Source organism: Myxocyprinus asiaticus, chromosome 6 (assembly GCF_019703515.2).
Source record: "Myxocyprinus asiaticus isolate MX2 ecotype Aquarium Trade chromosome 6, UBuf_Myxa_2, whole genome shotgun sequence".
Classification (NCBI taxonomy): Eukaryota; Metazoa; Chordata; class Actinopteri; order Cypriniformes; family Catostomidae; genus Myxocyprinus; species Myxocyprinus asiaticus.
Window position 1 is genome coordinate 12723075 of NC_059349.1, and position 18442 is coordinate 12741516.

Here is an 18442-nt window from a genome sequence, read left to right on the forward strand (position 1 = left end):
AATTGTAAAAGGGTCTAGTATCTAAAACTAACCAAATTCTGACTGAAAATAAAATGTCAATAAGTTCTGGCTACAAATAAGACAGGAACTCCAGCCTCCTGAATGAAATAAAAGTCCATGACCCATTCAGCTGTCAATAAATTTACACTTTCTGAGTTTTGTCACTCTTTTTATAACCTCACCAAACCCTTTGGTAGAAAGCTCTGACACTAACTTTGCATTAGGTTGATGTACCTATCAACAACTTTCTATAGCGGCGATGTACTTATCCACGACGTTGGAGTCACACGTCTATTGAGACGACGTACTTATCCACGACATTGGAGTCACATGTCTATTGAGGCGACGTACTTATCCACGACGTTGGAGTCACGCGTCTATTGAGGCGACGTACTTATCCACAATGTTGGAGTCACACGTCTATTTAGGCAACGTACTTATCCACAACGTTGGATTCACACGTCTATTGCGGCGACATATCCTTCTCTCACGTAAAAGTACACGACTGTCTCCTTCAGTAGGTAATCGTGGCACAAAACACTTGCCATAACCACGGAGGCCGTTCCCCAGTCTCTGCCAGGGCTCCCGGCCAAGGAGGCCGTTCCCCAGTCGCTGCCATCGCTCCCAGCCACGGAGGCCGTTCCCCAGTCGCTACTAGCGCTCCAAGTCACGGAGGCCTTTCCCCAGTCGCTGCCAGTGCTCCCGGCCATGGAGGCTATTCCCCAGTTGCTGCACTCCTGGCCATGACCATGGAAGTCGTTCCCCTGTCACTGCCTGTGCTCACGACCAAGGAAACCGTTCCCCAGTCTCTGACGGTGTTCACGGCCACGGAGGCCATTCCCCAGTCTCTGCCAGTTCTCACAGCTATGGAGACCGTTCCCTTGCCACGGCCAGTGTCTGAACCTTCCACAGCTCTGCCCCCTGAGCCACCTCCCTGCCCCCTGTCTAGCGGCTGCCACCCAGTCCTCTGACCCCTGTCTAGTGGCCGCCACCCAGTACTCTGTCCCCTCTGCCCCGAGGCCACATCCCAGGCCGCCAGATCCTATCTCTGCCCTGAGGCCTCCTCCCAGGCCACCAGACCCCGCCTGTGCCCTGACGCCTCCTCCCAGGCCACCAGACCCCACATTTGCCCTGAGGTCTCCTCCCAGGCTGCCAGACCCTGCCTCCGCCCTGAGGCCTCCTCCCAGGCTGCCAGACCCTGCCTCCGCCCTGAGGCCTCCTCCCAGGCTGCCAGACCCTGCCTCCACCCTGAGGCCTCCCCACAGGCCGCCGGACCCACCCCTTTCCTTAAGTTCCCTCTTTGGTTTCCCTCCCTTCCCTCCCTTTCTGTTGTGTTTTATGTTAGTGCTTGTTGTGTTTGTCTTGTGTATTGTTTGATGTTCCCGTTTTGGGGGGGTGGGGGGGTGTACTGTCACAGTGCTGTCACTCTGGGTTTTGGTCTGACAGGACCATGGCATCATCATCCCATGTCCGTCTTGTGTTTTGTTGTCTGTCTTTGCTCTTCGCGTTGCATGCAGGTGCGCCTTGCGTCATGATCATGTTGTGTTGCACGCCCGGGTCGCGAGCTGTCTTCATGTTGTGCTGAGGTTCGGTCACTTCGGTCTAAGGTGTCGGTGTGTGTGTGTGTGGCCGAACTCTCGCACAGGTGTCCTGTCATGTTTTTGTCGCCTGTTGCATGCGTTGCGTGGCGTTTGCCTCGCGATGTACACTCAGGTTTTGTTTAGTGTGAGAATGCGTGGCAACGCTTTGTTTGGCATTGCTACGCATTCTCTCGTCTTGTTTGTCGGTTGGCATGGCCATATATTGCCTTATTGTCTTAGCGATGTGCGCTCATGCCATTAGGGTGTTTTGTTGTCTTGTAAGAGCACGTGGCTTTGTTTTGTTTCTGTATCACCACATGTCTCTCTGTCTTATGTCATACTCCGCCTCCTTGTTTGCTTATTAGTAGTTAATTTGCCTCACCTGTCCCCTGTTAACCCATTTGATTTCTCTCCCTATTTTAGTCTCCTCGTGTTTGCCGTCCAGTGCCAGTTCATCTTGTTTCCAGTCTTGTGTGCTTGTTTTCCAGTCGGTCAAGTTGGCTGGTCCTGTTTATTATTCCCATCCCTACCTTGGTCCGGTCAGTCCTGCTTCTTGTTTCCCCTGCCCCAGCCTGGATTAGTAATTATTATTACTTCCTTTGTTTTTTGTTCCTTTGTTTGTTTATTGTTTTCCCCCTTCTGGGAGTTTGAGTTTTTTCCCTTTATTTTTTGTATTTATTAAATTCCCTGTTTTTTAACTCTGCGTTTGGGTGCTGTATCTGACATTCCATGACAGTTTTTGTGTATGGGTGAGAAGTGTGTTTGTGTGTCTGAGAGAGAGAGACTGTTCACTCAAGAAAACAAAGGAGCATTTAAATTATTATTTATGCTAGTTCAATCAAATAAGGTCTTCTTATTTGACATAATCATATAAAATGTGTAGACAAAACATTTGAAACTCAATAAATATAAACAAGTATTATAAAAAAAAAAAAAAAAAAATGTATTTAATGTTGTTAACACTGTTTATAGCTAAATTGACCCTAGCATAACAGGAGGACAAATAAAAATGTCTGTAATGGTATTTAGGCAGCTGTTCATGTGTTGCATTAATGTAACTTCAAATTCAATTGTCAATCAAGTCGATCACTGCAAAAAAAAAAAGTGCCGAACAGCACTGTGCCAACCAATCCCAAAACCTGTGACAATCAACCTCAAATGCACAACATAACTTTAATCATTAATTAACAAAGGTCAATAAACATTTCGTGACATTGCATGCGTTTATTCTTTTAACAAAGAACTTTCATTTTCACCTAGTTGGGCTATTTTATTAAATTTTTTTCCACCAGAGATATTCAACCAAGTATGAAAATTGTGCCAACCAACCACGGGGGAGTACATTGTACATTTGGGAGCCGCATGTACATGGAGGTAAAGAGTATGGTTATGGTGGTCAGAGCTCGAGTGAGAACTGCCTGTGGCGGTGACAGGTCAGATGAGAGCTGCCTGTGGCAGTGGCAGGTCGAGTGAGAGCTGTCTGTGGCAGTGGCAGGTCGAGTGAGAGCTGCTGTGGCGGTGATGGGTCGAGTGAGAACTGTCTGTGGCAGTGGCAGGTCGAGTGAGAGCTGTCTGTGGCGGTGGCAGGTCGAGTGAGAGCTCTCCCTGCCATGGAAAGATTTGACCCCTACTGAAATTTAAAGTATTGATCATTTGCTCGCAGACACAAAAACATTGGCATGTCGCTCACAGCAGGCGTGGGCAGTTTGGCTGTGATTTTCAGTTCTTTTTCCAGTCAAAGCATGTCATGTTATGCATGAAGACAGAGAGAAAGATAGAGATAGCGTGCAGAGGATGGAGAGCAACTCGAGCATGGATGAGCTCTCTCCTCAGGGAACTGTCTCGTTTTACTGCATCATGCTTTTCACAGATTCAGTGGCGAGGCAGCAGATTATTTTTGAATCACGCCATGAGCTGAATAAAAGAATGACTGTGTATGTAGGAAATAGATTGAGTGCGAAGTGAATGCTTGCCTGAGGGAGTCAGTTTTACATGCATGGCATTTAGTGGGCTGGAGGTGTGTGTCATGCTCTGGGATAAGTAGAGGGAACAGGGTGAAGAGAACAAATAACCCCCAAAGTGGTTTTGGCTGTCGCACCGTATGTGAGTGTTTCCCTTAAATTACTGTGACTGCTTTGTGAGCACAACTCAGAAAGTTTAAGTCGCCGAAAATGGTGCCACCTTACGTTTATTAATTACCTCACAGAAACATATGCAATATCACCATAAATCAGTTATTTCATGGAGGCAGAGTGGTCTTAAATTTGTTTTATTGAATCTTAATTTTTTGGCAGGAACAGAAGGACTCTAGTTGCTTATTCAAGCAGTGAAACGATCATACACAAGAGAACGGTGAGCACAGTGTGTGTGTATGCTGTGCATTGCTATGACATATAGCAGCTTTTCTTGAAACGTGAAACTGCTCCAGGTGTAACAACACTGCAATACAGGATCATTCAGACACATATTTTGTGTATACTGTACATTGTGAAAGTTTATGTTGTTGTCCTTTTCAACTTTTTAATGTTTAAAGTCAACAAGAAATCAAAATGGACTATTTACTTTCTTAAACTATGTTCTTTCTAATCCAATTGTTTTATTCAAAATTCTACAGATATATTTGTCTTTGCAGTCTTTCATCAAAATGTTATAATGTGCTCTGCTTTTGAAGCAACTTTACTTTTTAGTGGACACTGACCCCTCCCCTTGAAAATCAGTATGGTTAAAACTGTAACCCTGGTTCCCTGAAAGGAGGGTACAAGATGCTGTGTCAGTTGCTGAGTGACGATATATGAAGCCCTTTAAAATCACACCTATGTATTGGCAGATAGCGCTTAATGCTCCACCCGATGCGCGTGTCACAGTGAGCAAATAAACCGGAGCACAGTGCCATTTCACCAGGATTTTCGACTGAAGGGAAGACAGCACATCTCTCGAACCCTTAACAGCAAGAAATCAGTAGTGCAGCATGCAAATGGAGCATCTTGTTCCCTCCTTTAAGGGAACAAGTGTTACAGTCGTAACCATACCGATCCCTTTCAAGTCAGTCACTTCGACACTGCGTCAGTTGCTGATGCTGTGGATATAGTATACCATCACACGATGCTACTGATCCACATGCACATGCAATGCTTACTAACCAGTAGGGTAGTTAAAAGGTATTGACAAAGTTTCCCTTTCATATTGACAAATAGAAAGAGAGATAGAATTCAGCCATTTAAGGCAGAGAATACCACAATGACACAAGCCAAACCGAATAGTGAAGCTCTGTGCAACTGAAGAAATCCACACAATGGTGGGGAAAATGGTCAAGCGGTCTGACAAATTAACATAAGCTACTATCCAACAGGATAGTAGGACATTAAACATTACTCTTCAAGCTGGAAAGAGCCAAGAATGACATTGTCATGAGACCGATAGTCAAAATACAATGCACTAGCTAGTGAACATTGGGAAATCAAACCTCCTTCGCAGTAAAGACCTGGAAAGAGAGGGAAGAGACATCCAAGTTATAAAACCTGGCAAAGGTGTTAGTGGAAGCCCAACCTGCACACCCTTAGCCCAAGTCTAGGAGGCCATTCTCCTGGTAGAGTGAGCCTTAACACCAATGGGAGATTACACGCCTTGCAAATCATAAGCAAACGCAACAGAGTCGACAACCCAGTGAGAAAGTCTTTGCTTGGAGACAGCCAAACCTATTGAACATCCTCCACAGCAGACAAAAAGCTGATCCGTCAGCCTAAATTGACTCATACAGTCAACTTACATGCGTAGCGTCCTAACAGGACAGAGTATGTGCTGTTTCTGCACCTCGTCCAATACAAACAAAGAAGGAAAGCTTATAAAGTAACAACCTGAACCTTGAAGGGAGTGGCCAAAACTTTGGGCACATAACCTAGGCTTTGAGAACAGCTTTTGAAAAGCCCCGTCCAAACTATAAGCAAGATTCATTGAACGATAAGTCCTAAAGGTCCCCAATACGTTTGTCTGAAGTCAAATGGTAACAGCACGGTCTTCAAAGAGAGAACGCGCAAGCTTACTGCATCAAGTGGCACGAACGGGGAACATGTAAGCGCATTTAGTAATTTAGTATAAGCGTTAAGTCCCAGATCAGGACAGTAGCGGGGTGAGAGGGTCACAGCCGGGGAGCCAACAGCTCTGCCAGCTAGCAAGGCGGGTTGGGCTACTCCATCACAACAGACAGCACGGTTTCCCTGTCTTCCTGAACTTTGCACAACACCTGGTAAAGCATATGAAAGAGAGGAAACTCATACTTGCGTTTCACTGGCCATTAGTAAGCTAGGGCATCCAAGCCTAGCAAAGTGAAGTCTCCATTCCCCCTATATGACATCCTGACACGAGAGCAAAACTGTGCTGCTGTTCATGTTTACCGGGGATGTGGATCACACGTATCAACAGGAGATGTCTCTCGCACCAGAGAAGTAGTTGGCGTGGCAGTTTCAACATTTGGCGCGACCGCATTCCCACCTAGTGGTTCGTGTTCGCCACAACTGCAGTGTTGTCTGAGCATTAGGAAGCTCTGAGGGCTAGAAAGACTGCAAGCAGCTCCAGGCGATTTATGTGCCTTTCCTGTTGCCGAAGGCTGGAAGACCGTTGCACAGAGCTTCCCGGCCGAAGCTGTTTGAGATGGAGGCTGAAGCCGGCGACAAATCATCCTCAAACTCTCTGTGTTCTATATCTCGTCCTCGTGCACCTCTCTCATAAGGAGTATAGTGGGAGTAGAGTGGAGCGGCTTCAGCTTTCAGAACAAAATGAACACAATCATTCTCAATGAGCTTTTGCATTGAACACAATCATTCTCAACGAGCGCCGCCTATTTAAACAGCACTCATGCCCATCATTTAGAGGGATATATTGCTTGTTTTTTCATGTGGTTATGGATTCATTTGCAAAACGTCATCTTTATAAAGACATTGTTAAGCAAAAGGCTCTTTTGTTTTTTCACTGAAAGAACACACACAATACAACATAATGCACAATATCAAACACGGAAGTGTTAAACGGATACGTTGTTTGTCGGAGAACAACAGGGAATAATAAAATAATTCACTCGCTTTAAAGATGTGCAATATCAAAGAGGAAGCGAAGATTCAGGCATTCAGAGCAGAAAAATGCGACCCTGAAGAAGAAAATTCTGATGAAATAGTGCTGATGAATTAGATGCTCGTGGCGATGCGCACAATGGGGGCGAAGCATCAAGCTCTATCTGCCAATAAATTGCCATGATTTTAAAGAGATCGTTACTCCTGGGCGGAGTTTCCCATAGCATCAGCAACTGATGCAGCATCGAAGTGACCCACTTGAAAGGGAACCAGTTTGACACACTTCCGTCACATTACGGAAATAAAATGGATTGAAACGGCATTTCATGTTGACTTTAGAGAGTGCTCATGAAATGTCACCCAATGTTAAATACAGTCTAATGAATGATGCATTCTTTAAAAGACTAATATATCTTTCGTCAAAGCACTCAAATATAATAGTGCAAAGAAAAGTCCATCTATACAGCATATATACTGTATGTATGTATATATATATATATATATATATATATATATATATTAAATAGATTTTCAAACATCAAACTAAAAGACATTTCATAAGACATATTTTCTCAAGCAAAAGCTCAATTTTAACATGCCATTTTTTTTAACACAACCTTGAGTGAAGATAAGACAAGTCAAAGCTGAATTACTTAGTAGACATTAACAGATGAATTTAATGGACAAAATTTAAACATAATTCTCTAAAGAAATAAAACATGTTAAGTCATACAGTTATGCTCAAAATAAAACAGCTGGATTTTAGTAGCACCACCTAAATCCCATAATGAACCTCTTTGACAGAAGCTACAGATGGAGCATGTGTCCATACAACAGCAAAGAGACTAAGTATAATGATGATAAACGTATTTGCATACTTATTTTAGCATTATTACTTCTGTACTTTATGTTTTAAGGTCAAAAGTTAAGCCTCAAACATCAGAAGTCCTTGTAGAATTCCCGTTGTCATTAAAATTTCATTTTGACATGTTAAAATGGTTTTATCACTAGTGAAAATACAACACTAGAATACATTTTAGTGGTCTCCAGTTAGGATGTAAGATGTTATATGATGACAAAAAAAATAACAAAAATAATAATATATATATGGTGTGCCATACTGCTACAGTAAGAGTGGAAGTGACAAGATTAATTGAAGTATGAATATTCATTACATCTCCACACATCTAGCAGGCAATTACACTGATTTACATATTTTAAAATCTTTACATTTTTAAGCAGCACTTATTCAGCAAATTAGGATCTAATATGTGCTCCAACTCTTACAGAGAAGCTTAAAACTTTAAAATGAAAAAATCGCTATATGATCTCTTGAAACTAGTTTAATGATTGGTACCTAAAATAAATAAAAATGAAATTAGAATGAAAAAGCTATCTGTATTATAAACATTTTAGCAAATGTTAGTGTCAGAGAGATTCGTAGCTGTAAACTAGACAAACAGCATTCATTTATGACACTATTGTAACCAGACAAACTGTTAATTTTAAAAGCTAACTTGTTTTACATAAAGCTTTCTGTTGTTGATCATTTTGTTGATCTTATCAATACATACAGTACAGACACACGGCAATACATGTACAGCCAACAAGCCAGTTCATCTGCTTTGCTGGACAAGGTTGATTTCCAAATTCATCCATAAACCACTGATTAAAATACTGTATATGTATTTGTCACATTCTAACATGAACATACATCCATAAAGAACGGATAACAAGGAACAATGACTGGTTACAGATGTAAGATCAAAGCAGAACCGAGAGCATCCATTTTTTTTATGTTTGTTAGCACCCTATATGATGCCACTGTCTGTTAATGATGATCTGAATGGATCAGTCTGAGCAAACATTTATTAACCCTCACCATCGAGGAACATTGCAAGTCCCTCTGATGTTTCTGAAGTTTCATTTTGGTTCTGTGTGAATTCTGAAGTGACCAGTGCAAATGCAATGCACTAAAGCTGGCTCTATGGCACACACTGTATACAGTTGCTCATGTCAATAGGTTTTGCACTAAAATGTTTCATTTCCTGCCTCCCGATCCTTTAATCATGTGGCAGGATTTTGTTTAAGGATGCTGTTTTGGAAACAGATACCAGGGAAATGTAAACACCATATCCAAGGAATACAGAATGGATTTCCTTTCCATATTTCCATTTGTTCGGATTCACTTGATCCCTGAACATGATGCTTTGTAAGTAATGTGATAATACTAATAAAATATCCAGATCTTAAGTCAGGACAACTGCTTCTGTAGGTGCATGGATGAACACTATAGTGGACACGAGTGTAGCTAGTGTATTAAAAAGTGTAGTATGACATCTGCATACTGTATGCTGGACAGGTTCGAAAAGCCTTCAGACTGACACCGTTGTACCTGTGGAGCTATTCTAAGATATCAAGGGCCTCTTTCCTTACTTTCTGCCCCTAGGCACTTCAAAATAACTCTCTTAAATCAGAAAGCTGAGCGCAATACAAGACATTCATTCCATCTTCTCTGCATTTCGCTCTTCCTTATCAAAATCCTTTAAAAAGCCAATGAAATCACAATAAAATCATGTAGTCCATGTCTGGTAGCTGTGAGTTCATCTATATGCACATAAAACAAACTAAGCATTTAAAACAGTTTTCCTCTTTTAGGACAACAGACCAAAAATATTAATGATTCATCAGAGATTTTTGTCCAATCACATTCTCTCTAGAATGAGAGATCCCACCTGCAACCAACTAACAAGTAGCAAATCATGTATAGCAAAACAAATTAAAACCTATTGGCAAGCCCTTCAATATATCACAACCAAACTTCCTGTTACTCTAGGAAACACATGAATACAGGACAGAAAACCACTTTGTCAAGCCATATCATGACATCTTTAAGTTCTTTCTTATACTATAAGAAACATTATCCTGAAAGACCAATGGTTAAAAGACCTAAAGTTTAAATAAGGGTTAATTAAGACCAATGTTACAAACATCAGATCAATAGTAGTGTGGTAAGTTGCATCTCTAACAAGCAACCTGATTATTAAGTGACATTTGGGGAGGGCTGGTTTTATTAGGTTTTAGCTTCCAAACTAAACTTTCAATCACCACAGACCTCCTTCAAAATCTCCACCATGCTCCAAGATGTTTCTCTGATCCCTTGTACTTTTCCATCCTCTTTATTTTTATCCAAGTACACGAAGGTTCGATGAGTGCTACACTAAAAATTGTAAATGACAAAAATAGTATGTGACCAATCCGTTTGAGATCTGAAATAATTCTGCCAATGTTGCTGCCTCTTTCACCTTATTTTTCCTCTTCTGTGTCTGTCCTCTCATGATATGTGGGCAGCATGTTTATTTCCTGCTGTTTCTGTCTTTGTGTTTGAGGGCAGAGAAGACTGTGAGGGAGTAGGAGAGAAGCTTTAAAAAGGAGCAGTCCTGGGATATGGATGTCTTCTGGGAAAACAGGAGGAGGGGGAGTAGACAGAGAAGAGACTGGATGAGAGAGAGGGCAAATGACTATAGAAAGGGAAGGTTCCTCATTTCTGTGTAAGATAGGCCCCTATGGTCAAGCCAACGGCCCCGAGAGCAGCTAGACCAAAGACTGTTACTATTGATGACCAGGAGCTGCGGAAGACCGAGTCCCTCTGTCTGCCGTAGAGTTCCACGAACGCCGCCTGGTCAAAAAGAGAGAGAAATTTAATTAGAACATGGCATTTAATTCAATTGAATGTATGATTTGAGGTCCACTATTACCATTTCTCATACTGAACAAACCACTAACCCTAAGTATTAATCTTTGGCATGTAATTGATAGGGTATACTTCGTTTTTCTGTATGCCATTCCATCTAGTGCACGGTTGAGCACTCAGCCTTTAAAAGTATACTCTTTTGACCGCGAGCACATTTGTACGCATTTGACACATGTGCACTGAGACTGCTTTGTGATACTCTCTAAGCACAGTCAATGGCAGGCGCAGGCACCAACTGTACATGTGTCTAGAAAAACTAGGCTGCACACGGATAGTCCACGTAGGATATGTCTTAATGACGAAATTTGCATTACGCAAACCGTGCATGAGATGTACCGGCACGCGAAAAACTGACGTATTCTGGGGCCTTTACTGTTACCTCACTGTTTGTGCTAAGAACACATTTTGTGGCTTGTTGAGAAGAGGTGTGCTATTCCTTTTCAAAGCAATGAATCTTATGATTTTTGCCTAGCAGAAGTGACCCGGCCCATATCTAGGTACCAGAATATCAGATACTAGTAAGCAACTGCTTACCAACTACCCAGAATACCCAAGCAACCTCATAGTAATGCACAAAAACCCACTCCGCACACCTTAGCAACCACTCCCAACATCCAAGCATCATTACAGCAAGTTTTGCACAGGCAAGCACATTTCCTTCAGATGTAAAAATCTAGGTCAGTTTATACTTAAAAAAAGCAAAACAATAAATAAAAATAAAGCTATCAAATTTATTTTAGTTCTAGATATTTGTCAAGAAAAACAGTAACCTAAACACATGTAGAAAATATAATTGCATTAGTTAAAAATAAAGAAAAAATTAATTATATATTCTCTTGTAATAGATCATTTAATTTGAACATTTTCACTTAATTTAATGAGTCACGAAACTCAACATGTCGCAAGCTGATGGGTCCTTTGACAACTTTCATGCTCTCTTTTAGTCTAACATTTTAATTGCATCAGTTTGCAGGTAAGTACGCCTGACCCGATTATTAAATAATCGTCTGATAGCAGTTATTTGATCTTACCGTGGTTATTTGAGATAACCGCGATTATTGTGCATTTCAAATTCCAATCACATTTTAATGCCCAAATAAGGGACTTTTAAGTGAATAATGTGGCACGTGTGTCATCAGAGACTATCTGGCAGAGATGAGCCACTTCTATTAAAATGAATGGGAGAAACTGGAACGCCCAACAGTCAACGGATGTAGAAAGGAAGTCCTGTCTTACAGGTAAGAGCCAATCACCTTTTAGATACAGACATCGCCTGTCAATCAACTCGAGAACACGCATGCGCATTAGCTATACAAGCTGGGAAATGTACATTTTTTAGCATAATCTGAAGTAAAGAAGCACAATTTATGATTCCAGTGTTGTCAGATTTTACTGCTGATTTGAAATATGTTTTATTTTTTATCGTAATCGTAACAGTTTTTGAGATTTTGGTGTTCCTCTATTCAATTAGATAAGAGCTGCACTTTTAACGACTGGAAATAGCCGAAAGTGGACTGACTTGAAAGACTTTGGTGTCATTCAGTCGAACTCCAAGCCTCATTGAGCCACACCACGGATGTCAACCAGAGCTGCTCCTCTCCAGAATAACTTGTGAAGCAGTCTGATGAGCGCGCCGTCAGCAGAGGCTCACACCAAACTCCCGCGAAAATATAAACGAACAAATATAAACTTTGATCGTGAATGCAAAGCGCTCCGGCTTCACTTTAAACGATTGTGTAATGGCAAATATTCCTGGTCATAGCGGGTTATGAGACATAAGGGCTCATGGGTTTAAACAAAGAGCATTAAAATAACTTGTGAAAATAAAGAAATTAGGACAGAAATATTTTACTATTGCATACTTCAATAATATATATACATATATATATATATATATATATATATATATATATATATATATATATATATATATTATATATTTAAATGTTGGCTAATTGTAATATATCGATGGCTCAAAAATATATCGATAAGATAACGTGCTGATCAAAAATCGATAAATCGATATTTTATGACATCCCTAATTATTTGATTTATATATTTGAAGTTAAATTGTCAAAAATACTTCTTAAGGGGTATGAAGCACAAATGCACCTTAAGAAATTTTATAATTAATTGTGAAAGCCCTAAAATAGACAATCAATTGTCATAATGGCAATTATTTGTTTGACAATTAAATGTCAGCCAAATTTCATAATCACGACAACCCTACAGGTAAGCATTTTTCACTGCAGCGTACTACATGTTTTCTCAATGAAACCCTCCTCCTCCCTAGCACCACTTGGCTAGATCTGCATTGTACATATGTCTAATTGTGTAGTAGCAGCAGCATGTCTTACATGCTTAATGCAGTATGTCTTATGTATGTCTAATTATACAGCAGCAGAATGTCTTACATGCTTGACACAGCATGTTTTTGTGTACTAGCCGTAACAAGTCTTCGCATTTGCTCTGCAGCAGCAGTAGTGTAAGCAGATCTAGTCCGCCAAGACAAACCTACCAACTTATCTATTATAACACTTAAATGTATTCAGAGAGTTGTCATGACTGAACTACAGTAAGTGTTACAATAGTAAAACCATGGTAGGTTTTCATAAGTGAGGTAAATTCTGTAAGATCTGTATGAATTGTCGTTATTACTTTAAAATGTTTTTAATATCTGCAGCATGCTATGGCCTGATGCATAGTTTATACTTCATACAAAGCATTAAGGCAGCATTTTTAAAGTGTGTGTTGCACCTACCGCCCCCTAGTGATAAGGATGTGGCCTCTGCAGCCCACTGGATGGAGAGCTAAACATATACTCATTTTCAAGAGCTCTGGGTGAGTGAGCAGAACCTTTTAAGGGTCTACATGCAGATTTCAACCCATACAGCCACATGCCAAAAATATGTGAAATATATACACTTAAGGCGAATATACACACAACATATAGAAGTTGCAACCAAATATATCTGAATCTAACTGATTTCCTCATTCATTTTTAGTCTTTAGAATGGGTCGTGTCTGTAAAAGAGAGCAGAGAGGATGTCAACTATAACCAATGCAGGCAAACCAAACAGATAGAGGAAGTGGCATCCCGAAACAAAGATTTTTATGCTTAACAGGATTTCCATGTCATACAGCTGAATTAGGTGAGAGTTCCTCTAATAGTTCCTTTCCAGAGAACAAGACTCAGTTTTACTGGAGACCATTACTACATAGGAACCTCACATATTATGTAACTACATTAGTCTAAGAGCAACATACAAAGTATCGTAAACCTTATTTATAGCAGGTTACTTAAGCAATTTCAAGCCTTTTATCAGGTTTTTACACAAAGAAATACGAGAAATGTCCATAATGATTCATGCAGACAGGTTGTAAATGGTAAAACCACAATTCTATAAAGTAAGAAGGGAATGATGTGATTTTGGAAATACCTCAAATGGTTTTGTTTAAGCAATAGCTCATGCAAAAATAAAAATGTGAACACATTTCGCTCTAGCGCTACTGATAGTATGTTGCGACAGCTCTTAATTGACCACATCTGTTCCCTCCCACTTTCATTATATGGAAAAGTGTGCTCAGGTAGTCTGTTAAACTTCTCATTTTGTGTTCCACAGAGCAGAGTTTAGTAAAGTTTAGGGTGAACTATTCCTTTACAATGATATACAGGAAGCATTTCCTTTAAAAGAAGCAGTCTATACCAATACGCCACCAAACTATTTTCTCTTAGCCAGGAATAAAACTTTGACTTCCTTAAGCAAGCCACCCCATGCAGGATATCTCATTTGTATCTCACCATTAACCTGAAGGAAAATCATTATCTCATCAAGTTCTTATTTAACAAGCATGCAATATGTTGTACTCCCCCATCCCACTTTCTGTACTCCAATGAAACCAAGGCTCTTTTCTTTTGCACCTTAATTTGACCATCCAAAGCATAAATTGCATTTTACCAGCAGTGGTATCTTTTTCGACAACACAAGCCATCCTTGTTAAACTTCACACTGAAAACAATGCCAAATGAGTCGTGGCAATGACAGCTTGTTTAGTTTGTGTTTGCGTAAAAACCTTTTTATACGTTCGCCCACACACATTCCAGTCCAAAACCTCCTATTGAACGAAATGCCCACAACCCAAGGAAAGTCCCTTTGAGAGAATAGGAGGAAATGATCTAGGGCTAAAATGTGAAAAAGAGGGAAATCAAATATTTTCCAATGGTTGCCCAAATGGTGAAGAGAGTTAACAGGTCACAAAATCTTATTTTCATGTGACAGCACATTTTCAGAGCTCCAGGAGTACTCATGCAAGTACATGAGGTCACATGAGTGAAAGCAGAGGTTATGAAAGGCAAACACTTCATTGATCCATAGAAATTGCAAGGCATAACCAATCTAGAAAAATTATTTTGAAAGGCTACATATCGAAGTAGTCCTTCCTTAACCAGACTTTAAATAGAACTGGATATATTTGCTGTGTTTGGGACTGCTTACTGCCTGTGCAATGACCATCCATTTCTAGTGTGAAACATTAACAGGACGTAGTATAAATAACAAGTTTTAACATCTCTTTCTTAACATGTTTAATCGGACTGCCAAAAGTTAGGACATTTTAACACAAAATTGGACTGAAAATGCAATATAACAGTCACCCCCCACCCCCCACTAACCCAAACCCCAAATCTAAACCTTACTATAAAGTGTAAACATAGAGTTTCAAAAACACTGGGTTTCAAAACGAGACAAGGGAAGTGTACAATAGGTTATTAACATTCATCTGTCATTTGTATTGCATAAATTAATATGGCAAGTGTAACCAAATTTGTTCACATATGCTTCCTTTCTTAAAATAAAGTGTTGGATAGGAGGCTAGCTAAAATGTGATGCCTGTATTGTGTAATTTCAAAATTCTGTTCGGTCTCTATGGGAATAAATGTTGTACCTCTTCGTACGAGCCAAGTCCGGTGCGAATTATATAAATTATTATGGGTGGTCATGAGACTATGTTGAGTATTCCATTGTGAACATAGCCTATGCAGCACTACAGAATGGAGCATTTCTAACTGATTCTCTAAGTGAGTGCCTTGACTTCATGAGGTTGTTAAAGAAAGCGAGGAGATCACGAGAGCTTTGGATGTTAGGAAAGAGTCAGGTGGGCATCATGGGACAGGAGCGTCTCTCATCATTCAATGAGTCAGTCAAGCTTAAACACTCACATACATGAACTCATTTATCACATCACATGAGACTTCTCTTCTGGAGTGCAGCGTATATTTTCCATTACCCTCATGTTGATAGATAAATACACTTTCAAAAACTGATGGTTGTCACAAGACTAGATATTTCCAATGACACTCCCTTTGCAAAACACTTTTACCCCGGTCATTTATAGTACAGTGAGGTCCAGTGAACTATATCAGAAGATTACTTCCCAGAAGACTGCAAGTTTCTTGCTTTAGATTTTCTCTTGTAAAATCTATGTTTTCCATTTAATATGGTTATTGAATGTATTGTAACATTATGGTACCAAAACATGGTTTTACCATATTTTTAGTTTAAGACCTTTAGATTACTGTGTAAATACCATAATATGTGAATATAATCATTCTGTATCATCGTACATATCAAAATCCTCCTTACTTTATAAGATTTTGGCATGTCCTCTACTCATTATATAGGTCAATGAAGTAATGAGCTAAATTAAATGTTCTTCACTATCCCATTTTCAAGCTGCTCCCCCATTCCGGGGGAAAAATCAGATGGAGTGAAAGGTGGCATGCACTGTTGTAGGTGCGATGGAGAATTGCTTTCATCAGCAAAAGAATGTCTTAAGGTTAAACAGACTGCACCGCGGCTTAAGACTCCTGCTCTACACAACCTGACAATCACATCCTCCTCTTTCACTGCATTTCTATAACTGCCTTGCGAAATCTGGAACATTTTGGTGGAAATCTCCTACAACCCCATTTCTTCCAGGAAAACTCCCTAAAGGCTCCCACAGGAGAGTGTGGGGGGGGGGGATGGCATTGTCCTTATACCGTGACTGCCAGTGTTCCATGGTTAGAGGGTTGCATTATTAGTAGCTCAGGTTTATTTTTCTTACAAACAATATGAAAGCAAGGGATGTCAAAAGTAACGGCACTTCGGTACCAAGCAAATACTAGAATAAAAAGCAGTGATCAATTTGCTACCTGAATGCTGTCCACTGTGGTCAGGCCAGCTGTGGTTTGAACATGCAGTAACAGTAAACACAATTTGTTATAATTTGCGGTCTGTACCACACATAGTTTATTAGCATCATGTAACCATTAGAGTTTGAACAATTACAGTTACTAACAATTCAAATCAAATAAAAATCAAATCACTTTATTGTCACTCAACCATATACACAAGTGCAACAGTGGGTGAAAGTCTTGGGTGCAGTTCCAAGCAGCATGTCAGTCATGACAGTGATGAGATATGTACCAATCTACAATAAACATCTAATTTACACATAACACAATATACACAATACAACTGATAATATACAATATACAGTATACAATATATACAATATGAAATACACAGTATCCGTGGGCGAAGAAGGCATGGGCAGATCTAGAGCATTTGTGAAACCAGCAAAAAACAATTGCCAAGCAGCCTCTTTCTAATGCTGCACTTTATACTCTGGGAGAGCTATGTTAAAAAGAAACCCACCATTAAAATGATATCCTTGTCCATTGTGAATATTCAGTGTAGCTGTGTACGATGCACCGCCCACACAGAGGTCACTGCCAAACCAAGCAATTTCCTATTGGCCAATGTAGCGAATTCCCTGTCAAAGTTCACCAAACTTGAACTCCACATGAAATTAAAGATTGTGCTGATTCCCATTGAGATGACTGTATTTTGCCCCCGGAATTTCACTGTGCAAAGGTAAATGTGACTATGCCTTAATATAGGCCTATGTCACTCTTTCTTATTCTGTCTTTCAGTTTCAGTCACTTTGTTCATTCTTGAAGAATTGCAAAAACCTTCCTACGTAACTTTTGTCTGCACGGTGATTAGATTCACTGTTTTGGACTGCCACATGTGTCCATTATGTGTGCAAAACTTGTTCCTTGTCCTACCTGTGAGGTGGCGTGCGCCCGTACGGGGTGACCTGCTTTAGGCTTTTTAATTGCTAACTGTAGACAGTTGTAGGTGATGATTGCCTAATTAGGGGCCAAGCACGGAAGGTGCATAGCCCATATTGTATCCGTTAGTATTATTATTATTATTATTCCTCCCCAATGGGAGTCTATGGCAGCCCATAGAACTGTTTGTAGGAAAATTATAAATTTTGGCACACTGATAAGGTTGATCATGAATAGTCCCCATAGAAAATTTGTGACCTCTTAGACAAACTCCATAGTGCCACCACTAGTCCAGAAAATCTATTTTCTTTTGTGTGCATCTTTTGAACCTTTTCTCCTAGAAACAAACTTTTGTCTGATTACTCTCCTCTTAATGATTCAAATGAACCCCCATACATTATAATGATGTTTACAGTTTAAAAGTTTCACGTCCTTCAAACTTTGTCCAATTTGTCCAAACAATGGCTCAAAATAATCTCTAGACCAAGCCGCACAGAAACAATAGTAAAGAATTTTGCATGCAAAGTTTGTAGACAGCAACACCTATGGGTAAAAAAAAAAGGCTATTTTTGCCCGTAACTTTTAAACCGTTTGTCTTAAAATCATGGGGTTGGTGTCTGTGGATCCCTTAGGTCATGCAGATTTCAACTATATTTCTCATGTCAGCCATACTGTCCCTCTGTCACATTGAATTTTATTAAAAAGTGATATATCTTTTAAAAGCATTGTCAGAATTAAAATACATTTTTATGCATCATAAACATCATGTCCTGAGGATATCGTAGCAGTTTTGAGACAGCGCCACCTATATTTCAAAAGATAATCCACACTTGTGTGCTGACTCTAACCTTGAGATATCTCTTTGCCATCAGCTTAACATGTCAGCTGAGTGACTCAGTGTGTTAAAGCACTGGTTTATAGTTTCAAT

General features: G+C 40.1%; 1 protein-coding gene across 3 annotated transcripts in view; it reads right to left on the minus strand.

Moving 5' to 3' along the window:
* The window catches only part of bcl2b (BCL2 apoptosis regulator b), a 215793-nt gene that overhangs the window by 151866 nt on the left and 45485 nt on the right, over positions 1-18442 (minus strand). For 2 of the 3 annotated variants that reach the window (XM_051700851.1, XM_051700849.1), the window contains one exon: positions 3834-10322. The exons of the other annotated variant lie outside the window; for it this stretch is intronic. In XM_051700851.1, the coding sequence (XP_051556811.1) occupies positions 10185-10322 (138 nt within the window). In that variant the 3' untranslated portion in view covers positions 3834-10184. Of the gene's footprint in view, positions 1-3833; positions 10323-18442 lie in introns of those variants that run through there. 3 annotated transcript variants of the gene reach the window in all.